The sequence below is a fragment of the Macrobrachium rosenbergii genome, chromosome 21, assembly GCF_040412425.1.
Source record: "Macrobrachium rosenbergii isolate ZJJX-2024 chromosome 21, ASM4041242v1, whole genome shotgun sequence".
Lineage (NCBI taxonomy): Eukaryota > Metazoa > Arthropoda > Malacostraca > Decapoda > Palaemonidae > Macrobrachium > Macrobrachium rosenbergii.
This window is the reverse complement of record NC_089761.1, coordinates 44,089,746-44,106,772: the sequence shown is the minus strand read 5'-3', so window position 1 is coordinate 44,106,772 and position 17,027 is coordinate 44,089,746. Positions and strand designations below refer to the sequence as shown.

General features: G+C 36.8%; 2 protein-coding genes across 2 annotated transcripts; both read left to right on the top strand.

Moving 5' to 3' along the window:
* Positions 1 to 2,911: 2,911 nt before the first annotated feature.
* On the top strand, positions 2,912 to 6,740 carry LOC136850050 (actin, alpha skeletal muscle-like). Its single transcript, XM_067123604.1, has 2 exons — positions 2,912 to 3,041; positions 5,154 to 6,740. The coding sequence occupies exon 2, from the start codon at positions 5,187 to 5,189 to the stop codon at positions 6,318 to 6,320; it is 1,134 nt and encodes a 377-aa protein (XP_066979705.1). The 5' UTR covers positions 2,912 to 3,041; positions 5,154 to 5,186; the 3' UTR covers positions 6,321 to 6,740.
* Positions 6,741 to 9,423: 2,683 nt separating this feature from the next.
* On the top strand, positions 9,424 to 12,361 carry LOC136850056 (actin-2, muscle-specific-like). The gene is made up of 2 exons (XM_067123610.1): positions 9,424 to 9,443; positions 10,977 to 12,361. Exon 2 carries the CDS (start codon positions 11,009 to 11,011, stop codon positions 12,140 to 12,142), a length of 1,134 nt encoding a protein of 377 aa, XP_066979711.1. The 5' UTR covers positions 9,424 to 9,443; positions 10,977 to 11,008; the 3' UTR covers positions 12,143 to 12,361.
* The last annotated feature ends 4,666 nt before the right edge of the window (positions 12,362 to 17,027 follow it).

Here is a 17,027-nt window from a genome sequence, read left to right as displayed (position 1 = left end):
GCAAAATGCCATACATACATGAGTTATTGAATAGACATACAATGAAAAAACTTAGGAGTTATAGATCCTCATACTAGCATTTGCCAAATGAAGAGAGGTAGATTACATTTCGTAATAAATTTGCTTATATTTCAACACACACATTATATATATATATATATATACAGCATATTTATTCAGTCTTCGATTTTCTCAATATATCATAATTCCTGATCCTATAAAAAATTTAAAGAAGATAATACAAGCATTTTTTTACACTGTATATATATATATATATATATATATATATATATATATATATATATATATATATATATATATATTGAAATAATCAACACACAATCACGTGCGGAACAGAAATAAATTTCTGACTCACATCAGGATCGAACCCAGGTCTTTCAATTGAAAGGCAAGGGCCCTGCCCATTAGACCATACAAGTCTGAAAGAAGTTTGAATTTGAGAGCAACTGCACCAAGGAATTACCTGGGCAAGCTAACTGCTTGCACACCAGCGAGTTTTACATATTTCTGCCTTATTCACTCAGAAGGGATAATTCGAATGAAATGCTGTTAATTTGGGTCACTGCTGAGTCGGGAAGTTGGGGAAACTCGCTGGCATGCAAGCAGTTAGCTTGCCCAGGTAATTCCTTAGGTGCAGTTGCTCTCAGGTTCCAACTTCTTTTAGACATGTATGGCTCAGTGAGCAGCGCCCTTTGCCTTTCAATTAAAAGACCTGGGTTCGATCCTGATGTGAAATTTATATATATATATATATATATATATATATATATATATATATATATATATATATATATATATATATATATATATATATGAAATTTAAATAACTTTATTTACAAATACGTTAGACCTACATAGATCAACATGTCATACAACAAAAAGAAATGGCATTGTTATTAAAAAAGGGTAAAACAAATTTTGCTCTCGCAGAAATGGTTGGACGGGATACGATAAGCCACATACTGAAATTAAACTACTCTTTTTCGCCTTGTCTAGATCGTGAGTTTCTTATGGTACCATAACAGCTCCTAGAAATTCTTCTTCAGAGTGCGAGCTGATTTATAACCGGGCTTTTTTTAAACGCTAAAATGCACAAAGCCAAAGAAATGCTTAATAGTTGTAATGCCTTCGTTTTTTAGAGGATTACACTGATAAAACCTACTGTACAGACAACTCAGGGAAATGTCACTGATTTCGACAGATATACGCATGCAGAAACAATAAAACTTTTCTTTCGTAGTGGTATGGTGATTAAAATTTCTTCCTGGCTCAGGATCGTAACTCTTTGTTGGAGATGAGGAATTTCTATTTTCATTTTCTTTGTGGATTTCAAAAATTTCAGTGGTAATCGTATAAAAACTTAGAGTGTTCAGTATATGTCGTTCTATTTCCTTAGATGTGGTAAAGGTAAAAGTGATAATGAAATTGTTATAGTTTTCGGCAATGTATCTCAGGTCGACTAAGACATGTTTGTTCAAGACTAGATTTATCGTCCATTCATGCGGTGTAATGGTCAAGTCCTGAATGCATCTTTCCCATGGACCTAAGCGGCTAGATGCAGTTGAAGTAAATTACGAACGTGGAAACGACCTCAGTTGCTTTTGCCTTTAGAGCTACCACTGTAATATTGCTCTCTCTCTCTCTCTCTCTCTCTCTCTCTCTCTCTCTCTCTCTCTCTCTCTATATATATATATATATATATATATATATATATATATATATATATATATATATATATGTACAATACATATGTGAATGTGAATTATAAAAGCATATTTAAATATTTCACCTAGATATATAAATATATATAATATATATATATATATATATATATATATATATATATATATATATATATATATATATATATATATGTATATATATATATATATATATATATATATATATATATATATATAGAGAGAGAGAGAGAGAGAGAGAGAGAGAGAGAGAGAGAGAGAGAGAGAGAGAGAGAGAGAGAGAGAGAGAGAGAGAGAGCAATATATATATATATATATATATATATATATATATATATATATATATATATATATACTGTATACAGTACATATGTGTGTATGTGAATCATAAAAGCATATTCATATACCTCGTCTAGATGTTTCTCGGCCATCGAATTGGGTAAAACAATTCACGAGGATATATGTTACCCTCTTATTTCAAAGACGTCGTAAAGATTATAAAATTAATAAATGAGTTTAACCATTTTGCTAAGACACTGTCTCTTATTCGAGTTTTGGTTGGAAACGCCGCTCATGACCAAGACGGAGAATATCCAAAAATAATGATAAAAAGTAACAAAAACAATATCTAGAAACAATGCAACATCGACAAGGAGTCTAATACGAACTTATATCATGTGCTTTATAGTTTCTTACCAACAGGGTGATTTCAAATGGCAACAATTCTGCAGGTGGAAACTGATCATTTGAATTCTGAATCCTCTCAAAATCTTCAACAACGTATTACATACAACGAATAGTCGCGAAATTGTTAACGTGTATGGAAATATATTTAAGAAAATATATTCTGCTTGGAACAATATATAAATGGTTTCATACGGACAAAACGATTTGGCATGAAAAAAAAAGCCCGAGAACGTCTGTAATTTACTTTCTCATAATGCAGCATTATGGACTGTTCTGACGTAACGTTAGATCCTGCCCTTTCAAAGACCACAGTGAAGTCCTGGATGAAATAAACAATGATAGATCCACCGATAAAAGCTTCCGAAAATCCTAAATAATTTTTACAACCAGACACATCCTATCAATAGACTCTCCTTTTCCCCCACCCCGTCCACCCTTTCCTACTGATCCCATGCTCGCTATGTTTTGGGAGGAGCGGGCCTTGTTGGGAAGCGGCGAAGTCTCGTCACACAAACAATGTTTTTTTGGCGCAAGTCCCCGTGTTCTTGTTTAGTTTTTAAGCGCTTCGTATAAAAGGGGAAAATGACTGCCAAGAGCCTTAGTCACTTTACCGACTCATCAGGGCAGGAGGAGGTAGGAAAGAGGGAAGGATCAGCGAAGGAATTTATCTTTCGATTCTAACACGTCGGCAAGGGTGTCTTATTATAGTGGTGGAACAACTTACGTGATTGATTGATCTTCTTCTATAAATTGGCTTTAGTGCAGTTTCGTGTTTGAAACTTTCCGTTCGGTGTATTCGACAGATGCGAGTTCTATTTACCTTTCATAATTTTTTCAATTAATATGAAGCTGTAATATCAAAAGATATTCCTGTGCATAAATCCAATGCCTATAGTTCCGTCTGGAATCCTTTGATTAACAAAACCAATACCATTAAACCGCGATATTCATATTCTGTTTATAATACCTTCTGCTAATCTTTCGAAGAAATGAACCTATGAGTGCTTAAAAAAGTTATGCCAAGAAAAGAGTAAGAGTAAAATTTATTATTTTTTTTATATCTATAATTACTTCAAACGTTACTAACCTTATACACAACAAACAAACAAGCGTTTCTCTTCAATTAAAACATACGTACGGAGCAATTAAGGGTAACGCTAACTGACGTACACTAAGAGAAAACTTTTCCTATCCGAAGAACATTTTTTTTCGTCTTTGCATTTTCTCTTCTTTCAGGAATAAGTTTTCAAAAGTTTCAAAAATTATCATATTATTGCTAAATATACCAGTCTTGAGGAAATCGTCAACACAGCAAACAAAAAAAGTGATTTATTAAATTACAGTATTCTGAAACATGAAACTTTCATACCTCAGTAAAATAAAGATGAAATAAGTTACTTCTACTGGAAAGAGAATATAATTTTTTTCTTATAATGTAAAAAGTACTTTTGTACTAGCGACTACATAGGAAAAGAAATATCAACGATCGAGCCTGGGGTTTGCTTTCATCATGTTTTACAGTTTCGTTTCCTAAATGGCAATTTCCCGACAAACGGGAGTTTTGCAATAAGGTGTCGATTCAAAACTGTTATAAGTTGTTTCGGCAACGACTGTTCAGTCTTCATCATTTTTGTGCCCCCCAAGTTTATCTTCAAGGCTTCACATAACTCTAAGCAAACCACTTGTTTCTGATAGCAGGTATACATGCAGGAGAAAATTAGATATTAATGAAACACCTTTATATCTGACTAGTTACATCAGGATGCCTTTAATGATTCTTCCGACTTTTGCATAGACTTTAACCTAAGTGCTGAACTGTACGTTTTTCACCTTGTTCAATTTTCAAAGTGATCGGCAATTGACTTCTTCCTAGAACGGAAGTGTTCTTTGACCTTTGTTGTTTATAATCTCCATTAGAGACAAATGCCATAAGCAGAAGATGCTACTCTTGCTGCGGTTATTTACTCTCTGTGATATGGTACTGCTGTCATCCTAAATGGACAACTAGAACGAATCAGTAATGTATTCTGTGGAGTATGCAGCCAATCTACATAAAAGCTAAGACTTTATTTACCCACTCTGTCGCTGATCAACTACTCCATGGTTTACTTTGCATAAATAACATTTTAGTTAAGGATACTGACTTACTACTTGGTGTTACTCCAAGTTTCCTTTTTTTTACACTTTTTGAAAACAATATATAATACTGTCAGAAATCTACTGCAGACATTGGTAAGGCTTCCTACAAGTACAATATTGGTAGGTTTCGTTTAAACATGCGAATACAAACGTATGTCTAATCGTTTGTTCTGATACTAACGGAATGCAATTTCCCTGTCAGGATTTCAGCAGCTTCAACAGATCTTTAAATTTTATATAAAAGTGCTGGATTCGTTGCTATCACAGAGCCTAGTACCGAATTCTATCATTCTTTTTATAGTAGAACTGTGGGAAGGTCTCACGCAGGTTTACTGATGTCAACTATCATAATTCGAAGAGAGGTTGCAATACTAATCCAACAAAACTGAGCGACCACGCTTTTAAGACTATTTAGCTAAAATAGCATTTATGGTCGAGATATTTTTCTGTGTCTGTTGCTTGAAAGTTACATTTAGTAACACTGCACCTGAAAACTAACACATATAAGGCCGTTTTTCATCATTTTACCTAGAACAGTTTACATTGATATAAAATCATAATATACATACACAGCAAACAATATCAACTCATTTTCATTATTTCCAGAGTTTCCGTTTGACTCCATAACCAACCACCACCATGTGTGACGAGGAAGAAGCGTCGGCGCTTGTTTGCGACAATGGCTCCGGTCTTGTCAAGGCTGGCTTTGCCGGTGATGACGCTCCTCGAGCTGTCTTCCCCTCCATCGTTGGCCGCGCCCGTCACCAGGGTGTGATGGTCGGTATGGGTCAGAAGGACGCCTACGTCGGCGATGAGGCCCAGAGCAAGAGAGGTATCCTCACCCTCAAATATCCTATCGAGCATGGTATCATCACCAACTGGGACGATATGGAGAAGGTCTGGTACCACACCTTCTACAATGAGCTCCGAGTTGCCCCTGAGGAATGCCCCACCATGCTCACTGAGGCTCCTCTCAACCCTAAGGCTAACCGCGAGAAAATGACTCAGATCATGTTCGAGTCCTTCAACATGCCTGCCATGTACGTCTGCATCCAAGCTGTCCTTTCCCTCTACGCCTCTGGCCGTACCACAGGTCAGGTTTGCGACTCTGGAGATGGCGTATCTCATATGGTACCCGTTTATGAAGGCTTTGCTCTTCCCCATGCAATCCTCCGTCTGGACTTGGCTGGTCGTGACATCACTAACTACTTGATGAAGATCATGACTGAGCGTGGCTACTCCTTCACCACCACCGCTGAGCGTGAGATCGTCCGTGACATCAAGGAGAAACTCTGCTACATTGCCCTGGACTTTGATGGTGAGATGAACACTGCAGCTGCTTCCTCTTCTATTGACAAGTCTTATGAACTCCCTGATGGACAGGTCATCACCATCGGTAATGAGCGTTTCCGAGCTCCTGAATCTCTCTTCCAACCCTCTTTCTTGGGCATGGAATCTGCTGGAGTCCATGAAGTTGTTCATACTTCCATCATGAGGTGCGACATTGACATCAGGAAGGATCTGCTGGCCAACATTGTCATGTCTGGTGGTACCACCATGTATGCTGGTATTGCTGACAGGATGCAGAAGGAAATTACAGCTCTCGCTCCATCTACAGTAAAAGTGAAGATCATAGCTCCTCCTGAAAGGAAATATTCTGTCTGGATTGGTGGGTCCATTCTCGGTTCTCTCTCCACCTTCCAGGCTATGTGGATTACCAAAGAGGAATATGAAGAATCCGGTCCTGGAATTGTTCACCGAAAATGCTTCTAAGATTGCTTTATTTGTTGTATTTTTATATTGCATATTCTCATAATATCTTGTAGTAACTTTGGAATTATTCTGCTCAAATAAAGATCTCTTTTTACCGTCAATAAACGATAATGCAACAATGGATTTCGAACAGCGTTAATGTTACTCTCAGTAAATACCGACTACTTTCCCTGATTAAATTTTTTTTAAATAACACACTTAAATGATCCGATCATGATCAGCAGCATTACAATAGATGTAAACGGCTCCACTCTCCAAATAGTAATATTATGCTATGCTCTCGTTACTGCATTCTAAACTGAAAAATGTTATGTCTCTTCAAGATTTCATAAAAACTGTAAAACACAAACTTACGAGAAAACATTTAATATCCCGTAAGTGTCCACGCTTTTACTTAAAAATATATTTAAAACCGTCAGCTTCACTCGTTTTGATTATTCCCAGGCAACTACTCAAGTATAATAAAGATTAGCCACCCTAACAAGAAATTACACTTAATCTAAATTTCACTCAGAAATTTATGTACTGCTTCCGTGTTTCACATGCTAATCATGCAGATGCAAGTATAGGCTATATGTAACTATGCACATACATGTCATCTGTCTGAATTTGTGAGCAACTTCGCTTTTTCATTTACCATCTGTGCACTCTGCAAATATTTTCGCTGAAAATGAGCACTATTAAAACAAATAAGATTATAAAAAACGCTACAGAAAAAACTGGAACCGTAGGATATCCGTAAACTATGAATGGGGGGCACATAAATGACCCATGTTTTATGCCCTGCAACAATCCACACTTATTGCCTTCAAACAATGCGGCAAATTTATTTTTATATTTAGATATATGAGAGAACTGGCCACATTCTGTTCTTAGACCCTGGCTTCGACAAATCACACTCGACAAACTCCCAGGCGCCTAATAAAATGCTTAGGTTTAGGTAGACAGTGAGATAATGGATTCCTCACTTCAAGGAAATAAGGTTATTTCGTGAACTTATTATGCATGTTAAATAAATAGAAAGAATAATTTGGTCACTGTGGGAACTAAAAAAAAAAAAAAAAAAAAAAAAAGTAAAAAATGCCCCGAAGTTTCTACGGCGCAATCGAGTTTTCTGTACAGCGTATAATCAAGGCCACCGAAAACAGATCTATCTTCGGTGGTCTCGGTATAATGCTGCATGAGCCGCGGCCCATGAAACTTTAACCACTGCTCGGTGGTGGCCTATCCTATATCACTGCCAGACGCATTATATTTTTCATTAGGTACTGTTTTCCTGTATTCCTTGTCATCTTTGGTAGAATCTACTTGAATAAATCCACACTACTCGGAATGCAAAACTCTAACGGGAAATGAAGGGGACAGTTACTTCAGTAGTAGTAGTGGTGACGTGGAAAAAAATTCAGCAGCTGACAGCTTAAATATCGTTAACGTCTATTTTACCAAAATTGTGCAACTATGTAGGCTATAACCAGATTAAAAACAAATTCTAAGCTTCTCTGGCACTGAATCGGCATTATTTTTTACTTCTCTTCTTCAGTTAATCTACACCTTGACCGATTTCAGAAGCCCGAAATTACTAAATCTATTCCGAAATAGAGCAGCAATGCTGGCAATCGGCCAAGATGAAAAGAGTGCCCGCTGAAAGTTAATAATTGTAACAGAAAATACAATTCCTGTGTAACATTAAAATATATAAATAGAAATATGTATTGATTGGTAAAAATTAAAAGGGTTTCACTTCAACCATCGTGAAAATAATGATACATTCGTTATGTTGCTTCAAAAAAATATTTGTTATGATATTTCATATCGTTCAATATTTGGACGCTGTTTATTGCAAAATCAGTAGACAATTTTATAACAACCTGATCAGTGTTGCCATATGAAGTGCCAATGACTTGAGTTACAATTATAAGGTAGCCCAATGCAGGTGCGTGGCTTGTGAAAGGTTGTGGGCTTTTTTGGTGAGAGGGAATGGCCCGTTGATGAAAATAATAGCATTCTAGCCTTCAACGTGGTGTCATACTGAAACTGTAAAAAGAAAGATGGAGAGAGAAAGGAAAGTGGGGGGAAGGGAATGTTAAATATGTCGTTGGGCTTTCAACATGCGCGAAAGCGGTTCAGGAGCGGAAGCATGTGATATATAATAGCTGATTTGTTGGAAAGAAAGCTGGACGCTCTGGCACTTAACAAGACAAAGGAGAATGAACACTGTGTGCGAGTGTGCAGGATTTAGAACGACAAAGGCTGCTTGTCAAAGGTAGCAAAAAAGGATGGGGTAGCTCTTGTAATATTAAGAAAGCCTCTGTGTACAGCTAAAAGAATGGAATTGTTTAGATCGAGGATTGCGCAATGTAGACTGAACATGGCCGGAGAAAAAAGCTGTAACAGTAAGTGCGTAAGGTCCAGGAATAGGAAATTATTGGAGTGAAAGAAAACTTTTTAGGAGAGTCCGAATGTCTCCCTGAGTGGTTATGGGGAGTATTGATGAGTTCGATAACTATAAGCGAATGTTTAGGTATGTTTATATGCTAATCACGGATTCATCAATATCTAATTAAAGGTAAATACCTTTGCTAAAGAACGAATTAGCGAAGTAACGTAGCAGCATGTAAACTGGAAAATATATGTCCTCATTTTTATGAGTAAACTAACTGTTAAAATGAACAAAACTTAGCGAGACCCTGAGAGAGAGAGAGAGAGAGAGAGAGAGAGAGAGAGAGAGAGAGAGAGAGAGAGAACTCCAGTGATGAAAGAGGAGGGACGCCCTTTGATCAATTTGGCAGATTAACTGTTGGACCGTATTAAAGATAATGGAAACAACACTAGGGGTCGGTGGCGGGATGCAAGCGGAGAAAATTCTATTGAACTATTGCGCCCGCGGCCGTAAAGAAAATGCAGACTTTCATCTTGAAAGATGGACCCTCGTGAGATCTTTGTCTTCCTAATTTAAGGGCATCCGTGACTTTGATCAGAGGTTAGCCGATTCCTATGATCCCGGTATAGGCCTTCTTGGCTCCTCTTCGGAATTCTTCGCTGAAGAGAATAATGGTGTTTGTGTATATAAAGAGCAGGTTCGCCTGCCCCACCTTAGTCACGTTGCGACTCAAGAGACCCGTGGTAAGTCCATTGGATACGTGAATCAATTCAGCCACTGGAATTACAACGCAAGTTCCTGGCTACCATAGGAAGGATAATCCCGAACCACCTTGCATGACTTGTGATGTTCCTTGCCTGTGAAAGCGTTTACACGCACAATATTGACAGCTAAAATAGTGGACCCATATTTTACATAATGCTAAAATTTCCTGTATTCCAAATAATCCTGTGCTATGACTCTTGCTCATATATAATGTAATATCAAATTGTTTCGTCGCCGAAAAGATGCAATCCTAAGAGTATATAAGCAGAAATTCACTTGAAATTCAAATTTAACCTGATGACAATTAAATACAAGCTGCTGATGAATACCATCTTTATAACAAAGAGAATATCGTTTCGCTAGCAAAGAGAAACAAATGGAAACCATTTCTTATAAACTATGTTTACAGTAGAACATAGCAATAAGACCGAGTAAAGGATTGTTTCTGCTCACGATATTGGTTATATACAGAATTTGCGACAGAGTACGAATCTCAAAACAGTGATCAGTATTACTATATGATGATTCATTCTTTGAATGAATTTAAACAACAAAACTTTACTTCTAGGCAATAAGAGGGATACTGTCTCCTAACGGTGTTCTTATTCAGTTCGCTGTGTTCTATATGCAAGTGTCCCTAATACTTGATGAAATTATATTCTGAAAGTAAACACCTTTCATAGCTCATGGGGATCATGAAAAGATCTGCTTGACTTTAAAGCATATAAGATTATTTAATATTCAAATAATATTTATAAAAAATGAAAAAAATCAGTTTCGGAAAAAACAGTTTGCGAAATCTGTGAAAATACAATTTAAGCATAATATTTTTCCCGTAGCGTAGTTAACTGAATTGGTTTCATATGCCTGTTTAAGCATGGTTTCTACAGTCTATTAGAAGATTATTTCTACAACCTGTAAGATCCAATTGTGCTCAAATCGATTCCGCAGGAAAAAGAAAAATATTTTATAGAATACCATGAAATTAGATTTTATTGTGAACAAAATGAAATCCATTAAACCAGGTATACTGAACAACAGTGGATTTCATAGTATAAGAAGGCTAAATTTTCTCGCGAGCAGAAATGTGCAGTAAAAACAAATGCAATTTACTACTCCAATCAGAATACGTCCATCACCATGTTTTATGGAAACAACTGACATTAACGATAGAGTTGCTTTCAATTAAACCTTAACATCCTCTAAAATTTGTTAATTTGCTCCGTAAGAATCAATTTCATTGCAATCTAATTAACCTTTCGTATAAGAAGGATTTTCATTCTTTTACTGAAATGACAGTGATGTGGGCCTCAGATACACTATATGGCAAAAGCAATGAGTTCATAAAATGATAAAATTAACAATTTACTATAATAACTGAAATTAATCCAATCTAATTAAACTTCATTTAACCTGAAATTTAAATGAAACCCACGCCAAAAATAGCTACGTATATAATAACTAATGTGCTCTCTACCGTCAAAATGTATTTTCTCTTCTCAAATTTCCAGATAAACAACAAGAACATCTATAAACCTCAAACATGTGCGACGACGACGAGGCGGCGACGCTCATCTGCGACAATGGCTCTGGTCTTGTCAAGGCTGGCTTTGCCGGTGATGATGCTCCTCGAGCTGTCTTCCCCTCCATCGTTGGCCGCGCTCGTCATCAGGGTGTTATGGTTGGTATGGGTCAGAAGGACGCATACATTGGTGATGAGGCCCAGAGCAAGAGGGGTATTCTTACTCTCAAATATCCCATTGAACATGGTATTATCACCAACTGGGACGACATGGAGAAGGTCTGGTACCACACCTTCTACAACGAACTCCGCGTCGCCCCTGAGGAGTGTCCTACTATGCTTACTGAGGCTCCCCTTAACCCTAAGGCCAACCGTGAGAAGATGACTCAGATCATGTTCGAGTCCTTCAACATGCCCGCCATGTACGTCTGCATCCAAGCTGTTCTGTCCCTCTACGCCTCTGGCCGTACCACTGGTGAGGTCTGTGACTCTGGTGATGGTGTTTCTCACATGGTACCTGTTTACGAAGGATTCGCCTTACCACATGCAATCCTTCGTCTTGACTTAGCAGGACGTGATATCACAAATTACCTTGGAAAGATCATGACCGAGCGGGGCTGTTCCTTCACCACCACTGCCGAGCGTGAGATTGTTCGTGACATAAAAGAGAAGCTATGTTACATTGCTCTGGACTTTGATGGTGAGATGAACACAACAGCTGCTTCTTCCACCATCGACAAGTCCTATGAACTTCCTGATGGACAGGTCATCACTATTGGAAATGAACGCTTTCGTGCCCCAGAGTCTCTTTTCCAGCCTTCTTTTCTTGGCATGGAAGCTGCTGGAATTCATGAGGTCGTTCATACATCCATTATGAGGTGTGACATTGATATTAGAAAAGATCTTCTGGCCAATGTTGTCATGTCTGGCGGCAGCACCATGTATGCTGGTATTGCTGATAGAATGCAAAAGGAAATTACTTCTTTGGCGCCATCCACAATTAAAGTAAAGATTATCGCTCCCCCTGAGAGAAAGTACTCAGTCTGGATCGGTGGTTCCATCCTTGGGTCTCTATCAACCTTTCAGAATTTATGGGTCACCAAGGAAGAGTATGAAGAATCTGGCCCAGGAATCGTTCACAGGAAGTGCTTTTAAATCACTGAGGGGGAACTAGAATGCACGCATCCACCTATATTAGTATTGATATAACAGTGATGATTCTGATGAAACTATTTTTTATGACCAAAAGGACCAAAGTGTAAATAAAGACTGCTATCTTCGGAGAGTTTTGTTTATTCCACCTTAGCCGTGTGCTCCGCGCTTCAAACATGTAAAACCACTGTGCCTTTATCCATAATAAAAATTACAGGCATACTATTAATTTTCCTTTTATCTATTATGGACCGAGAGTACTGCAATTTCGGGAGCTTTTTGGGAATAAAGCATAATCAAATCAGACTGGTACATACTGTATTTATGGAACTGTGATTGCCTGAAATTTACATCTGATAAATTTTTATTCCTCTAGTGCCAGGATTTTTGGAGGTTCCCCAGAGGGTTCCAATGGTAACTTTCCATAATGACTTTAGTTCCTACTATGTGCATTATTACAATCATAATGATTATGATTTCAACGATTAACTGAATAATAAATCTATTACAGTTTCAATTAGTTTATCAAAGTAGTAGTTACATTTCATTAAAAATTAATCTTAATTTAAAACCATTTTTTATTTAGTGTCAGCTTAAAGTGGGTACGGACCAACGGCCAGGTAATATGGGCCTAAGACGTTTTTGTTAACTAATGTGGCACTACGGTGATAATTGTGAGAACTTCCAAAGTGAATGGACCCGTCAGACTTTGATTGCCGTCTGTCTCATCAGTCTCTCAACGAAATTTAGTGATTCGTGAATATTTACGTCCTGACGGCAAATTGATAGCAGCGTACATGATTCCGTTTACGAAGTTTATAATTTTTTCATTGGTAAAGGAGAGAAACGCCTCTAAAACGATGTGCTAGGCTTAGTAGAAGTGTCCAAAGAGCAGCAAACAAAAGTGCTTCTATCCTTATCTGTATGATACAGTTTAACATCAAAAGCAATCGTGCAGCTCTACCCATAGCTTATTCAAGCACTCCAAGCCTACAGGAAAATCTATGAATCCATATGAACTCAAATCATATTCAATCATTCAGGCTTCCCAATCAAAGATGTCTCTAAACGAACACTTATCTAGGTTGAATTGAATTGAATTGAATTGAATATAAAATTTAGGCCAAAGGACAAGCATTGGGACCAATGAGGTCATTCAGGGCTGAAGCGGAAATTGACAGTAAAAGTTTGAAAGGTATAATAGGAAGAAAACCTCGCAGTTGCACCATGAATCATTTGTTAGGAGAATGTGGAAAATAAGATGGAAGAAAGAAAATATGAAAGGAGGTACAGTAAAAGGAAAGAAGGGGGTTGCAGCTAGGGGCCGAAGGCATGCTGCAAAGAACCTTAAGTAATGATTACAGTGCACCGCATGAGGGCACTGACTGCACTATCCCCCTACGGAGCATTTATCTAGGTAGATTTATTCATCTTACCTCAGGAGACAGTTATAAATCCTTCATATACAGTATGTCTGATCGTCAAGAAATCTGAGTTTATTGTTTTACTCGGTCTTTAATGTTCAAAGGTTTGGGAAAACTATGTGAATATCCCTTTTCCTTTTAAAGTTCTAACTGACACTGGTAAAATACTAAGTATTACTTTGTTATTCTAATTAGGAAAGAACTATTCACAGAAATTTAAGACTAAAATCATTTAAAATAATAATACTCGTCCATAGTTCACGTAAAATACCACGTATCTAATGATAAATCATTTATTTTACACGTTTGTCTGTCATCCTAACAAATAAACCTCTATAAGATCTTCATTAATCGTGCAACTTTCACAGAGATCTTTGATGTAAATTCAAGCTTTATTTATCAGTCCCTGAAATCTACTCTTACATAAAATGGGAGAACACCATAAATGAAAAGAGCCAGATTGTTATCAAGCAGAAAAATTTTAAAAGCTTGGCCTAACTTGGGAGATGAAAAAATATGGATGGTTGCCATTTGACAACTTCATGTGTTTAGGAAAAGACGTAATTTTTTACGGCTTAAGATCACATGTATCACGAAAAAAAAACACATAAATTTCTGTACTCATAACCTATAGCAAGCCAACATAAAAATTATACAAAAAGTGTACAGTAAACTCGGTAGGAATGTCTCCACGCTGCTGTAACTGATCGGAAAAAAATAGGAAACTTGAAAAGACTGTAAAATAAAGAAAGAACCAACTTTCGACGCTGTAGATTCCCCGAGCATTCATGGGTGCAAAAAACTGGCTAATGTTTTCTTTACTATGTGAGTTAAAAGTCCCTACACTAAGAGGTTCCTTGAATTTTGTTTCTCTTATATACGTTAACCTACATCAGCGATCTTGGGAGACATATCTTTTCACTTTTGTTAATTTGTCTGTTAACATAAATTCAAAGTTCTGATTAAAGTTGTTGCAAAATTACCAATTACAGGTGGTGTAAAAGTACTGATTACGGATGTTGATATATGTAGGTATGTGGGTACAGAAAGCGATCACTTCGCTGTAATGCAGCTCCATAGCTTTTTCTAGATTAAATCAAAAGTAAATTTGAATAATATGTAATGCATTTTCCATCAATGATAGTTTGCCCACGCCTCTAAATGCACGTGGTTAACAGCAGAATCAAAGGTACACCTAAGATTGCGACCATATGATTGGAGTCACTGTTGCGAACTGAATTGACGTCTGCATATTATCAAGAATCTACTAGTCCATTTACGTGTCTGTACCTTCTTAAAATTTTGTTCCCATGTTTGTGTGATCATTTTTTTTAGTATACTGGCTTGATTGGTCAAACATCGAAATAACTTTCTGGAATGGTTTCGCACTCGTTATTTATAAAAATTTCATTATAAGTATTCCGATGGAAGTGCTGATGATTTAGAATCTTAATAAAATATATCAAATATTAAACAATAAACGAGATTATCGTTTTGAAATCATACTATATAGTTAGTCTACAATGCAACAAGTTCAAATGTTTAATGCAAAGGCCAATGGGACGAGCAACCTTTATCAATGACTGACCGGTGAAAACAAGATGAAGAGTGAGACTAGTGATGCCAACTTGGAAGGATGGTGGGACTTCAAAGTATTCAAGGAAAACGGAAGACATAGTTATGAAAAAGTTAATATTTATAGTAATAAAAACGCAATATATATATATATATATATATATATATATATATATATATATATATATATATATGTGTGTGTGTGTGTGTGTGTGTGTGTGTGTGTGTGTGTGTATGCGGGCAAGCGCGTGTGTATGCAGTATATCACATCCATTTGCTTTACATTTATGGTTTCTCCGTTAAACATTTGGTCTAGTGAGACTAGATGAGCTGGTTCGATGCTCTGGAAGAAATTGCAGGCAAAAATCAAAGCTTTAAAACTTATCCAAAGGAAGTTCGTTTACAGTAGTAATAAGAATGATATTGTTTCTGCTAAAGAACTTTCTTACGGAGGATGAATGAGGTGGTCAACAATGATAATGCCTTGACGAAAACAATAATGTAGATGGTATTTGTGATAGTTCAGATACAAGAGATCGTTCCCAGATGATCTGAAACTAAGCTGCGATGGACTGATTTATTTTAAGGTCACAGACATTCTAAATTTTGCTTATTCTTTCAGAGAAACACGCCATAAAATAGATAATTTTATTTCACATGTGTTGCTATCCACATTCATTATGTTTCCAAGAAAATTGTCTACAGCAATTTTATAACTAGTCCTCTTTCCTTTAACCTTGTTAGACGACGAGGGAGTTTAACTGTTACCATTCACTAGGGTTATTATAAGACGTGAGGAATGTCCTTGTTGAAGGCTGTGCCTATAAACACATGAGGCTGTCTGTGGATTAAAATTCCCCTCCTGGGTAATTTTTAACGCTATTTGAAGTTCTGTCTTCCGCATGTCCCATGAACGTAAAATGTTACATACATCTTCATAAAATTGATGATTGTAATGGCAATGACAGGTGAGCTGTTTATTCAATTATAGCAAAAGCCCTACAAATTAAAACATCTTTATAAACTTTTATCGAACTTTTGCTGTTATATCAAGCTGGCCTTATACCACCCCCAGGGTTTTGCAGTTTTGAGCAACAAGAATGGAAAGATTACAATATGTTCAAACCAAAGTTAAATGCTTTATTGAAGCTTTTAGAAAATTAATCTTACAAAAGACTTAGAGAACACTGATTTCAACATAAAATCTAAATGAGATTAGTCCAAAATTCTTAAATTCTAAATGCAAAAGTAAATACTTCAATTATATGCTTATAGAATTAACCATTACAAAAAGTCAAACTACTAGTATTTAAAAACATAACGACTTAAAGTAAGTTATTAGAAAACTAACAAGTTTTGTTCAGTAAAAACGCAAATGCTTCGGTGAAGCCTTTACAAACAACAGTTACGAAAACGTCCTAACTATTTAGTTTTAAATACTAACTAAAGACGTGCTTCAGGCCCCACCTCCCGAAAAAACCGTAACCAAGAGTACTGTGCAATCCGTACCATGTTCACTTAAAATCTAACAGGCCGGGACTCCAATCCATGGACCCCCACAACCAGCTCCCCCCTCTCTCCGCTCCATAGATTGAATCGTAAATCGCCGTCGGTGAATCAAGAGGATAGCCTTACCTACGTGCCCAAAGTGGCACTGTAATGTAAATAGATTAGCTTTTGTTGGCACCGACATCAACAGCCCGGGGTCAGCTAAATGACTGGGGGTTAACCAGCGTGAAACCTCACCCTAAAACACTGCGCGGCTAATTTTAAAGAGAGGGCAGATTAGAGGATGCAAGGCCTTTGAGCTATTTATCCACTCCATTAAAACTCACGTCTTTTATTATAAAAAAAACCTTGCGATTAACATTTTGAAAGAAAGAAACAAA